At 42.3% G+C, this 13,794-nt stretch overlaps 1 protein-coding gene across 1 annotated transcript in view; it reads left to right on the top strand.

Moving 5' to 3' along the window:
- Positions 1-13,794, top strand: part of slc38a3a (solute carrier family 38 member 3a) — a 90,436-nt gene that overhangs the window by 15,966 nt on the left and 60,676 nt on the right. The window contains exon 2 of the mRNA XM_060911011.1: positions 8,633-8,825. Within this exon, the coding sequence (XP_060766994.1) occupies positions 8,710-8,825 (116 nt within the window). The 5' untranslated portion in view covers positions 8,633-8,709. The remainder of the gene's footprint in view (positions 1-8,632; positions 8,826-13,794) is intronic.

The raw sequence follows: 13,794 nt of genomic DNA, 5'->3' as shown, positions 1-13,794 counted from the left end.
TCATGACTTTTCATACAATTTCTTTCTTCTCACATGTGATTTGTGCACATGATCCGCCTTTCATATGCGATTTTTATGTTCATGTTCACATGCTTCCATGCTTCTAAATTCTGCATATAACTTCTATTCTAATTTGCATAATCGCAGTTAATAATGAAGATATGGAGTAATTAATCAATCCCTAACGAGCAGTTTCCACACAAATTGCTTCTTCTCCCTCAATACTTTACCAATTTTGATTCTTTCTGGTATGAAGGTCGGGGAACCTGGGGTGCATAGAACTTCTACCCAGATTTGCTTCATTACAATTATTAACGAAGTTATGGACTAATTAAGCTTTAAAGTTCAACAGAAGTTGCTTCTTCTCGGTCAATTCCTCGCCGTTTTGGATTCTTTCTGGTAAATAGGTCGGTATTCCTAGGGTGGATATCACTTCTATATATAGCTTGTATATAGCTTACAACATTTATTGCACAAGGAAGGTGGCCCACTTTAGAGCGTTCCTTCTGGACTCAACAGAGCCGGAGTAGCTACGCCGTCACTGACGGTTTCATTTTTTATTTTTTATTTTTTTCCCCAGTATGTTTGTACTGCTTCGAAAAAGTGACCCTAAATAACCCTGCTGGTGAAGTGTAGTTTAGTTTTTGTCCACTTCGTGTTGCTCTGCTCTCTCCTCAATGCTTTGTTGTGCCCATCAGACCCACGGATTTTTTTTTTTTCTGAAATATTCATCTCATGTCTGAAAAGATAAATTGCACAGATTTCGAGCTTCATCTTCACCACAACTGAGTGAAATATTGATGAAAGTTTTCTGCCAAGCGGGCGGCACGGTGGTGTAGTGGTTAGCGCTGTCGCCTCACAGCAAGAAGGTCTGGGTTTGAGCCCCGTGGCCGGCGAGGGCCTTTCTGTGTGGAGTTTGCATGTTCTCCCCGTGTCCGCGTGGGTTTCCTCCGGGTGCTCCGGTTTCCCCCACAGTCCAAAGACATGCAGGTTAGGTTAACTGGTGACTCTAAATTGAGCGTAGGTGTGAATGTGAGTGTGAATGGTTGTCTGTGTCTATGTGTCAGCCCTGTGATGACCTGGCGACTTGTCCAGGGTGTACCCCGCCTTTCGCCCGTAGTCAGTTGGGATAGGCTCCAGCTCGCCTGCGACCCTGTAGAACAGGATAAAGCGGCTACAGATAATGAGATGAGATGAGTTTTCTGACAAACAAATGGACTTTTTTTTTTTTGAGAAATAAAATCTATCAGTGTACAGTGTGCCCGACTAAATTATCAAAACATAAGCGCGTAACATCAGCTCGCTATATTTATTGGGGGACGCCATGGAAAAAAATTCATCCTAAAATAAACAAAATAAAACAACACTCTTTTTGGGTGAAAGAGAAACCGGTTGAAATTTTTACTCAAAAAACAAAAGAACTCAAATCGAACACGACAAATAATTTGAATAATAATTATTATTATATTCAACACTGATTTACAGGTTTTTTTTTTTCACACTTGTCTCAAGACCGTGTTCACGTTTCCAAAACACCGAACACTTTCACCGGATCTGCAGACTGCATGAGTTAAAGTGAAAATACTTTTACATTGCTTTTATATAAAATGCATTCAGTGACGACTTCTTCCAAAATTCTGTACAATTACAACAATTTTTGCAGACATTTAGAGACTCTGTTCAAAATAGCTTTGAAGCACAGACACGGTTTTAAGACCAGTGTGAAAACAAGTAAAAAACTGTAACACGCTGTTTGTTTGTTTGCTCTGCAGTAAATGTTCATGATTCCACGAGGGACGTCCGAGATGTGATTTGTAAAATGATAACGTCGAATATATTCTTCCTGTTCACTGCTTTGCCGCTCGGCCTCCTTCTGCTCGATCATACGACTTTATTCATGTGATCTTATTTCATTTGATGTTTTTTCCAGTTTATAGAATCATATCGTCAGTAATTTGACCAAAATAAATGAGACAAATTCTCCAAAAAAGCTAGTAGGTGGGGCTCCTGGAAAAAAAACATGAAGGCTACACTTAGGGACATGGATACCGTCCGTGTGGGGTCATGTTCCATCCCTGTGCATGTCTCTGGTCTTTTATAATGTCACACTGTGGAGGTTTTACTCCCACACGGCTGAGTCTCAAACCTGTCCGCTGCTCAGATAAGAGTGAGGATGTGGAGAGAGATTGGAGGGCGGTGTTTACGACTGGAGCTGAGCTGAGAAGGTGACCTGAATGTGTGTGTGTGCAAAACTAACAGAAAGAAAGAAGACAAGCGAGGAAAAGGGAACGGAAAGGGATGAGAGGAGAGGAGAGGAGAGGAGAGGAGATGTCTCATACACACACACACACGGCACAGAAGGAGAGACAGGAAAGAGTTTAATTAGTGCTGTGAGGACGATTTGAATGTGATTCCATCACACACACACACACACACACACACACACATCTGCGTGATAAAAAGGGCACTGCTGTATCTCAGTGACCTCCAGCTGCAGCTGAATTCACATCTCACGGTCGATTTGTATCTCTGACTGTCGAACACTTTCTCTTCCTCTGTGTGTGTGTGTGTGTGTGTGTGTGTGTGTGTGTGTGTGTGCATGCTCAGTGCTGTTACAGATGACTAAATGACTGAGATTTGATATTTGGTGATTCTGAGAAAGGCTTTTGAACACACAGGCCCAAAAATAAATAAATAAAATTTAAAAAATCATTTTATATATATATATATATATATATATATATATATATATATATATATATATGTGTGTGTGTGTGTGTGTGTGTGTGTGTGTGTGTGTTATTTACCAGCTGGGAGGTCGGTATCATGTAATACCGTGACCGAGGTCTTGAAAGTACTGAGCGAGGCCCTCTGGGCCGAGGTCAGTATTCAAGGCCGAGGTCACGGTATTTCACCATACAGACCGACCTTAAGCTGGTAAATAATATATTTATTTTTTTCTTTACCAAATTCTAACAGAAAACGAGAGCGCCCGAAAGGGGAAACCGAGCCGAACCGCCATTTTTGAATCCTCATTCACGGCTGTAATGGAAATTGCTTCCTCCTCGGTATACAAGTGCACTTCCATGGCAGGAAAAAAAACTACATTTTGCCGCCTATGTAGTCCCCTATTTATACAAATAGGAGTCATTCAGGATTCAGCCATGTTTTTGCTCTGCGTTAGCAAGTTAGAGGTTTTTAGCTTTCTCCTGAAATGTTTTCTTTTATTTCTTCTTCCTCAGGGTAGTAAAACTCGCTTTTGCTGTGAAGACTGCCGTTATCGCTATCCATGCTGTAAAATTAATGCTATTCTCCTGAGAAATGCTGGCAAAAATTTATAAGATTTTTGATAATCTTAGAAATAAATCTTATAAAAAAAGATAAATGTTGACAAAATAATTCTCCTATGTTTGTTGTTGTTGTGAATGAGCGAGTCGCCAGAGGTCCGTAACCGGGGTCCGTAACCGGGGTTGCCAGCCAATCAGAGCGCAGGATTTGATGGAAAGCAGACCGCGAAAAAAATAATAAACTTAATTTCTGGAGCAGTGTGATTACACGTCGCAGTTCGAAATGCTGTATAATTATGGAGTAAAGTTAAATCATTTATTAAATAATTATGTAATAGAATACACAGGATAAAATAAAAGGTGAAGCAAAAATCTAAGTCCAAAAATAAACGTGCAAGTATTTAACAGTTATTCCACGAAATCGAGTCGTACACGAGCTGAGAGCCGACGAGGCGCGTAGCACCGAGTTGTCTATAATCCATGTATGACGAGATTGAGTGGAATAACTGTTTTATTCTATCCACATTCACTGGATTTTGAGAAACGGAGCATTTTTATTTTTATTTTTTGCAAATTCGATAAATAAAAACTTTATACAAAATGTCCGACAAAATCATTTCCGCTTAGAATGTAAACAAACCGGCGAAATGACAGGAGCAGTTTGTGAAAAAAATGTAATAATAATAATAATAATAATAATTCTTGAAAAATAATTTTTCAAATCCTTTCATTCCATGTTTTGCTGCTTTTTTTTTTATTTTTGGCGTTTTGTTTTTGAGTAGAGTTTTTAATTTCATCCTCGGTTGGTTCAGCAACACGCTCCGCCATTTTGTTTTTCTCTACTCACAGTATATGAGCTGATATCCTAGGAGTAGAGTAGCCAATCAGAGCACGTGATTGCTCATATCCAGTGAACATGGACAGAATAATTTTAAATAATGAAGTACAGCATCAAATTAAATTTCAACCACCAGAAAATAGAAAGTGCTTTCAGTTCAATGGCAAATTAAAATTACACAATGAAATTTAAATCACAAATTGAAATATATTCTTTTATTTCGCACATTGTTTCTAAAATGTCTCCTCCACGACCCGGATCTGTCTCTCATGTCTTCGTTTTCTTTCCATGTCCCGCCCGAGCACAGCGTTGGTGTCGGTCACACCTGTCCGAATCGCCGGTCATTCTGAGACTGTTTTTAATCGACGCCCACAGTGTGATTACGAGCTGAGTTAGTTTTCTGTCCAGGAGTGAAGCTCTGACGGACCGCTCGTCCCCGGATCCGACCAGGTGTACGCTGGGATCCAGGTGCTGACATCAGTGTGAGAACGTGTGTGTGTGTGTGTGTGTGTGTGTGTGTGTGTGTGTGTGTTTATCTACATGTCAAAGCAGCTGTAGTGACAGGAGTAAAACACTCCGTGTGGTGCTGTGATAGGAAAATAATCAAAGATGGTGTGGTGTGACGAAGCAGACGAGTTTCTGTTCACAACCTGAAGTTAATTATTTGACTATAAAAGCATGACACGGAGTGTTTTATTCCTTTTATACCGCAGCAGCTTGCTGTTGATTCCATTTTTAATCAATTAATTATTTATTAAAAACCAATTCAGGACACTTTTTATCTATTTGTCGTTACATGTAACAACGCAGAACATGAAAAACAATCCAGTTCTCGAAGTTAATGCTGGAACAGAAAACACAGCTCCTTCCAGAAATGTTACAGAAACACATTTCTCTTTACAGAAAACTTGTGTTTTTGTTCAATTTTTGTGAATCCGTAGCGCGCTACAATCAATATCCCGTATTCATTATCTCATGTGATAAATACGTATTGGGCGATATTGACAAAAATATCGTATCATGATATTAGAAGACATTTCTGCGATGCACAGTATGTATCATGATACATCCCGTTTCAGTTTGCAAATAAAATCCAGTTGCAAAGCAGGAACGACGCATTTCAAAGTAAAACCTGTGAGTTTCTTGATCTGTTTTTAACACTGATTTAAAAAAAAAGTCCCTTAAAGCTGTGGTCAAACTCAAAGTTTATTATTGTGTAAAGAATGATTACAATTTGTTATAAATTCTAAAGCCTCAAAAGAGCATAAAGAATGTTTGAAAAAGAAATCACGGTGCTTGTGACGTCTCGGAGAAAAGCACGCGGGACGCAAAAGAGACGAGTCGATTAGTTTGCCTGAATTCTTTTTTAAATTTTGAATCAGAATTGCTGGTGTTTCCAGACGTGTGTATTTCTATCTAATTGATCATGATGATCTGACACCGTCATCTGGCATAGTTTGATCAGAGGGGAAGCGTCAGGGCCTTCAAGGGCTTCAGAGAAGCCCAAACGTATCAGCATTTCAAATGTTATATTTAATTTCTTTCATAATTTCATGATAATTATTCTCTTCTGATTCTAATTCGGCCTCATTTTCTATCTTCAGAAATGAAAGGGTTCCTGTCCTGAACACATTAAAATCGAGTTCTCCAATGAGATTGTGTTGCTTGTTGTCTCTCGGCTGAGAAGAGTTTAGAGCTGCTCACTCATTGGTTCGGACTTCATTGCCGGGACAGAAGGCCATGGCAGTGTATGTTTATGTAGGAAGTGGCAGATGAATTCATTAACCAATCAGATTTTGATTTATAGTGGGAGGGACCAAAAATTTATCGCCCTCGTCCTTCTCAAAGTCCAACGTGAGCTTAACTGCGAGTCAGCGCAGCAGTGAAGTCACCTTCCAGCCGGTGTAGCGTTCATCAGTAGTGTTAGCGAATGCTAATAAAGCAGTCAGTGCTATCTATCGAGAGCTACAGGCTAACGACCGAGAAACTAAGATTTCTGTTTCCAGACTCTTCTTCCACGCTGCACGCTCGCTACAGTATTTTTCACTCAGACTTAAGGATTCATTTCCCTGTGGAATTTACTGAGTTACTTTTAAAATCAACAGCGACACACAACGGAGCGACCTGGCAGCCTGACGCTAATCCCTTACAAAATCCTTTACCCTGTCGCTTTTTTGGTGTCTGGCTAAGTTTGGGCTGAGCTCAAGTCCCAGCTCTAACAGTAACGGTTCAGCACTGACTTTTCATTAATAACCTAAGCTCGAGTTAATATTCGAAAAATACCATGTCATTCTTCCCCAGCATTCCTGCCTGGGTGTTTTTATCGTTAAAACAGTTCAACCATTTCCTGCCAAATCGGAAAAAGCTTCCAGAGAATGTTGTTTTTTTTTTTTTCACACCCAGCTGATGGACGTCATGCTGACTGAAGCATCGGTTGATGACAAGCACCGTCTCAGTGCTCCAGCCATGACCTCATTGGCTGTCTGGACTTGATCTCATTGAGAAATTCACTGAGAAATTCATCGGGTGGATGAAGAACAGCATGAGTTCTGGCAGCGCGTGCGTCTCGTCCCAGCGCCGTCCAAAAACGTGACAGTCGCTACCTGATTTTTATGGTTTTTGCAGTCTTTACAATTAGGTCTGTGATGAATTACCTTTTCAGCCCTTGGAGTGCCCCTGTAGCTGAAGAGGCCTCGGAGCTGCAGCGATGCCTGGCACAATCAGCCCACTGTTCGCTCGGGCTGTTCCCAGGAAACTGCACAACATGCAGCATTGTGTGCATCTCGCTTTGCTGGCTAACCACGTTGCCCGGCTTTAGCCGGAGCGGCACGACGCCTAATGAGAGCCGGATCGCATGGAGCGACCTGCTGAGACCAGAGCGCTGTGCAGACCTCCTACACATTCACCTAGGATGGAGAGGGCAGAACTCGGACATAAACAGAGTCAAATCGTGATGAGAGAAAGGAAGGCAGAAGAGAGGGGAGCTTTGAGGGGACGGCATGAGGGAAGTGGGGAGCTTGTCGAGGGCCACTCGTCCATGCCAACTAATCGCTCTGAGCATGGAGAGAGAGCACGCCTGTTATGTTCAGCTTTTCCCTGATTAAAGAAAAGAAACGGGTTCGAACTGGATCTGAGCTGGTCCTGGCTGGTTCTCCTCAGCACGCCTTCTCTGTTTACGCTGGTGGGAATACGGAGCTCTGGCACTTCTGACTGGAGGTCAAGAGTACCGAGGCTTTAGACGGTGGGGGGATTAAGAGGAAACGCACGTCACTTTCACAGACAGAGTCTTTCACGGGCGCTCGGACCTCCAACAGGTTCCTCCTTAGACATCCGCAGGGGTCCGAGATACAGGAAACAAGAAAAAAAAACCCAGCCAGGAAGAAAAACAACCAGGCTTTCAAATCCACGGCTTAGAGATTTGAGATCAGGGTTAAACTTCTTTAACATGCAATAGCATGCAGTCATTTACTCCGGCTCAGGGTGAGCAGGTTCTTCCGCACCGAGCAGCAAGAGACAGATCTTACTCTGCAGATTGGTGGATTTACAGTAACTATGGCCAGTTCAATCATTTTGTCGTAAGATCCATTTTTAAAGACAGGCTGCTGCAAAAAAAGTAAATTCCTTTTTTCTCTTGGCTGAACTCTAAAATCAGGCAGAGTAACGAAATAAAAATATATATCTCGATGATTTTCCAGCCTTTGATCTTTGATGAAATAAAACTGTTGTCACTGGATAACGTCGCTGCACTTCAGTCTGTTTTTTAACCCTTTTATGGACTCAAACATTGATGACGTTAAGGAAGCTAGCGATGTCTGTCTGTTTTTTTTTTTTTTCTCTGGAGCTCTGGCTACTCAGGATCTGAGGGTCAAATACCACTTTATGTCTTCATTTCTTCTCATATTTTCTTCCTAATTTGGCCTGCGAACAAGTTCAGCCTCCTCATCATGCGTCAGCTACATCGTGATATCTCATGCTTCCTCTGAGACGTAGCATCTTCTTGAACTGCTGCTCCTGCTGCATCACATGGTGGCGGAACGGACTCTGAGTGGAGTTGATGTTTTTATGTTTCAGCGTTCCACACCTCCTGTTTTAATGCCTTTCTTGATACCTGATCTAACTCTGCTGATGCTATAAATTCAACCAAATACTGTGTTTAAAAAGAAAAATTTCTTTCTCTGCCATCTCTCCATCTTTGAAATGTATAGTGACTGTCTGATGTCACACTTTCTTAACGCAGGAAGTGAGGAACAGGAGAAATCACACTGGAAGGGAAAAAATACAGGACATCATTAACATCATCTGATGTAACGTTTCTAATCCCTGATTTAGACTGATCTAAAGCTCCTGAGGCACAAAATAAAGGACTGTCATATCCAAACGTTCGGGTCTGCGCTCTCACACTCGGTGACACTCGGTGACAGGTTTCCTCGAGGCCATTATCTGAAACCGCTCGTCTCAGAGTTGGGTGTTTTTTTTTTTCATCATGTCTCTGCACTTTTCCCTACAGGGATCTCAGAGGAGCTGGGAATCCTCGAGGGAATCTCTGCTGAAGATCATCTGGAATAAATCGCCATCCTGCAAGTCATGGATCTGGCGCCGGCTGAGACGAACGCACTCCCTAACGGGAAAGGGCACGAAGGAGGAGCCGAGACGACCGCCATGCCTACCTCGACCAAATCCCAATCAGACGGCACGGCTCAGTGAGTGAACGCGATCGTGTCCGTGTCCGTGTGTGTGTGTGTGTAGACAGAGGAAGTTTTGTGTCCTGTTTTCACTACTCTTCTTTTCCAGTATACACGGCATATAAAATATTTAATATTCCTTTATTAGCCACGTGAGCCTCTTGTGAGTCTGTGATATCAGAATCCTACAGGCTTCGACGTCCAATTTAGCACATCAGAGTTCCTCAGAGTTTCAGATACACTATATTGCCAAAAGTATTTGCTCACCTGCCTTGACTCACATATGAGCTTAAGTGACATCCCATTCCTAATCCATAGGGTTCAATATGACGTCGGTCCACCCTTTGCAGCTAGAACAGCTTCAAGTCTTCTGGGAAGGCTGTCCACAAGGTTTAGGAGTGTGTTTATGGGGATTTTTGACCATTCTTCCAGAAGCGCGTTTGTGAGGTCAGACACTGATGTTGGACGAGAAGGCCTGGCTCTCAGACTCCGCTCTAATTCATCCCAAAGGTGTTCTATCGGGTTGAGGTCAGGACTCTGTGCAGGCCAGTCAAGTTCATCCACACCAGACTCTGTCATCCATGTCTTTATGGACCTTGCTTTGTGCACTGGTGCACAGTCATGTTGGAAGAGGAAGGGGCCAGCTCCAAACTGTAAAAACAGTCTGCATGCCTAGGTGCTTGATTTTATACACCTGTGGCCATGGAAGTGATTGGAACACCTGATTCCGATAATTTGGATGGGTGAGCAAATACTTTTGGCAACATAGTGTATGTTTCACACCAATTTGTGTTCATTTCAGTAATCCGGTTTACTAATTCGCTCCTGGAGTTGTGTTTAGTTCACCTGCAGGACTTCATGACAAAACCCTTTTTTTTTTAACAAGTTGGCGTAACAAAGAACTTTTAGATGTTTTATTTATACATATATACAAAACAGGAAGGGCGGCACGGTGGTGTAGTGGTTAGCACTGTCGCCTCACAGCAAGAAGGTCCGGGTTCGAGCCCCGTGGCCGGCGAGGGCCTTTCTGTGCGGAGTTTGCATGTTCTCCCCATGTCCGCGTGGGTTTCCTCCGGGTGCTCCGGTTTCCCCCACAGTCCAAAGACATGCAGGTTAGGTTAACTGGTGACTCTAAATTGAGCGTAGGTGTGAATGTGAGTGTGAATGGTTGTCTGTGTCTATGTGTCAGCCCTGTGATGACCTGGCGACTTGTCCAGGGTGTACCCCGCCTTTCGCCCGTAGTCAGCTGGGATAGGATCCAGCTCGCCTGCGACCCTGTAGAATAGGATAAAGCGGCTACAGATAATGAGATGAGATGCGACAAAACAGGAAGTAGAAAAGTTGGCACCTGTGACGGTGTTCTAACACTTTCAGGGTGACGTGTCGTTTCCTGGAAGAGTGTGAACCCGAAACTGTGTGTTTGCGGTGTCTTACAGCCGGCCGTTCTGTCTGCAGCCGTGACGTCTGAACGAGGTGAAGCCCAATACGCATCTTACAGATATCGTACCTCACGGATCGGAGAAAAATCGCTCACGAAGCACAAGTGTCATGTCATGCCTGTTGTTGATGCGTGAAAACGTGCATGCGCGTCAGGGTTTGTAGATGTATCTGTGTGTGTGTGTGTGTGTGTGTGTGTGTGTGTGCGCAGGACAAGTGTGTATGTACTGTACAATTGCTACACATGAGTCCTTGTCCAAACACTGCTCCTAACCCTTGGCCCCGTCCCAGCATGCACAGGTTTACACAGACTGGAGAAGACAAAAAAACAGCACGTGTTTCTCACACACACACACACACGGTGGATTTTCACGTTCTAGAAAAACGTAAGGTGTTGTTTTCTTGGCTAAGGGTTTCTCTGCATATGTGTGTGTGTGTTTTTGTGTGCTTTTGTTCCTTTTCTATGCTAACATGGATGCTGAATCTTCGCCTTGTAGGGAACTCGTTCCTAATTGTACAGAAAATTCCAGGTACGTACCCACTGAGGAGATGAGCTTTGTTTTTGTTCTCTTCCTGTTGTGTGGTGTGTCGTTTCTTCAGCCAAAAGCTACTTCTTCACTTCATTCAGCTTGTAAACATGAACATGGTGTTGATGTGTGATCTGTCTCATTCGAGGAAGTGCTCCCGAGACTCGCATTTTAATGCAGAATTTCGCCGCTGATCCCAAATTTGATAAATCATGATAATTTTGATAACTTAGAAGATGGATATCTGATAGAACACCAGTTAGTTCGAGTTCAACATGGCTTCTGCGATATGGTTGTTAATTTCTCACAGAGAGCTGAAATGTTCATGGTTAGATGACATATCTGTGGGAAAATCAAGTGAGGAGACAGATATAAAGCTCGTGGAACAGAAGATGGAGATCATGCATTTTTTAATAACTTAAAGCGAGATGGCCTTTCGATGTCATAAAATCGGTGAAATTTAGTTCCCTCTGAAATGTGGTCACTGTGATTTGTATGTTTGTTTCTGTAATATCTCACAAAATATCAGGCCATTCTGTGTCTGGGACGTTATTTACAACCCTGATTCCAAAAAAGTTGGGACAAAGTACAAATTGTAAATAAAAACGGAATGCAATGATGTGGAAGTTTGAAAATTCCATATTTTATTCAGAATAGAACATAGATGACATATCAAATGTTTAAACTGAGAAAATGTATCATTTAAAGAGAAAAATTAGGTGATTTTAAATTTCATGACAACAACACATCTCAAAAAAGTTGGGACAAGGCCATGTTTCCCACTGTGAGACATCCCCTTTTCTCTTTACAACAGTCTGTAAACGTCTGGGGACTGAGGAGACAAGTTGCTCAAGTTTAGGGATAGGAATGTTAACCCATTCTTGTCTAATGTAGGATTCTAGTTGCTCAACTGTCTTAGGTCTTTTTTGTCGTATCTTCCGTTTTATGATGCGCCAAATGTTTTCTATGGGTGAAAGATCTGGACTGCAGGCTGGCCAGTTCAGTACCCGGACCCTTCTTCTACGCAGCCATGATGCTGTAATTGATGCAGTATGTGGTTTGGCATTGTCATGTTGGAAAATGCAAGGTCTTCCCTGAAAGAGACGTCGTCTGGATGGGAGCATATGTTGCTCTAGAACCTGGATATACCTTTCAGCATTGATGGTGTCTTTCCAGATGTGTAAGCTGCCCATGCCACACGCACTAATGCAACCCCATACCATCAGAGATGCAGGCTTCTGAACTGAGTGCTGATAACAACTTGGGTCGTCCTTCTCCTCTTTAGTCCGAATGACACGGCGTCCCTGATTTCCATAAAGAACTTCACATTTTGATTCGTCTGACCACAGAACAGTTTTCCACTTTGCCACAGTCCATTTTAAACGAGCCTTGGCCCAGAGAAGACGTCTGCGCTTCTGGATCATGTTTAGATACGGCTTCTTCTTTGAACTATAGAGTTTTAGCTGGCGACGGCGGATGGCACGGTGAATTGTGTTCACAGATAATGTTCTCTGGAAATATTCCTGAGCCCATTTTGTGATTTCCAATACAGAAGCATGCCTGTATGTGATGCAGTGCCATCTAAGGGCCCGAAGATCACGGGCACCCAGTATGGTTTTCCAGCCTTGACCCTTACGCACAGAGATTCTTCCAGATTCTCTGAATCTTTTGATGATATTATGCACTGTAGATGATGATATGTTCAAACTCTTTGCAATTTTACACTGTCGAACTCCTTTCTGATATTGCTCCACTATTTGTCGGCGCAGAATTAGGGGGATTGGTGATCCTCTTCCCATCTTTACTTCTGAGAGCCGCTGCCACTCCAAGATGCTCTTTTTATACCCAGTCATGTTAATGACCTATTGCCAATTGACCTAATGAGTTGCAATTTGGTCCTCCAGCTGTTCCTTTTTTGTACCTTTAACTTTTCCAGCCTCTTATTGCCCCTGTCCCAACTTTTTTGAGATGTGTTGGTGTCATGAAATTTCAAATGAGCCAATATTTGGCATGAAATTTCAAAATGTCTCACTTTCGACATTTGATATGTTGTCTATGTTCTATTGTGAATACAATATCAGTTTTTGAGATTTGTAAATTATTGCATTCCGTTTTTATTTACAATTTGCACTTTGTCCCAACTTTTTTGGAATCGGGGTTGTAATTTGAGGGGATTAAAGCAAATAATGTGCATGAAATCGCTCGCTTGGCGCAGTCAAGCAGACAGAGGAAGTCCGTATGCGCATGCGCAGGTTTACCTTCTTCTTCTTTTGGGTTTTACAGCAGCTGGCATCCACAGTGTTGCATTACTGCCATCTACAGGTTTCCCTTTGAGCGTGCACTGACAGTTCCATCATTCTGTCGCTAAACGAACAGCTGATCACACCGAGGTGCTCGCTGAGCGCCCATATTTATTAGTTTGGTCCTGCGTTTCCTTTCCTTCGTATATAACATAACGTCTTTTCTCGCTTTCTTTCCGTTACTGTAGTCGCTCTTTCACGTTTCATTCTTACACTCACGTCCTCCATTTTTCTCTCCTTTTTCAAATTTGTATCCCACAATGCCTTTCGCAAACGGGGAAAGCCCACCACGTGATGCATGATGTAGTATCTTGAATTGGGTCATGGGGAAGCAGGAAAAAATAGCAGAGAATTTAGGGATACGTGGAGATAAATTCATTAATTGTTCTATTTAAAAAAAACTAAAAATTGGAAGTCTGTGATTGGAATTCAGTAGCTTTTGGTCATGAAGCAAAAATAATTGGGTGTCGGGAAAATTCTTTTTATGACCTACATGTGAAAAATCTGAAAGGCAGTACGGCTTTACCTGCGGTGGAAAAGTGAGATTTGATCATGTTGATCGCATCACGGATTTCTTTCTTTCTTTCTTTCTTTCAATTCCATGAATATTTCAAAATAAAAAATCAGTCGAGCTCCAGGAAAAATGTCTTTCTGCATATTTTGAGACAGATCTTCATCGTGTGTTGTGATGTAATTCATACACGCTGGTAATGTCTAGTAAAT

This window comes from Neoarius graeffei, chromosome 26, assembly GCF_027579695.1.
Source record: "Neoarius graeffei isolate fNeoGra1 chromosome 26, fNeoGra1.pri, whole genome shotgun sequence".
Taxonomy (NCBI): Eukaryota; Metazoa; Chordata; class Actinopteri; order Siluriformes; family Ariidae; genus Neoarius; species Neoarius graeffei.
This window is presented reverse-complemented; position numbering and strand designations above follow the sequence as displayed.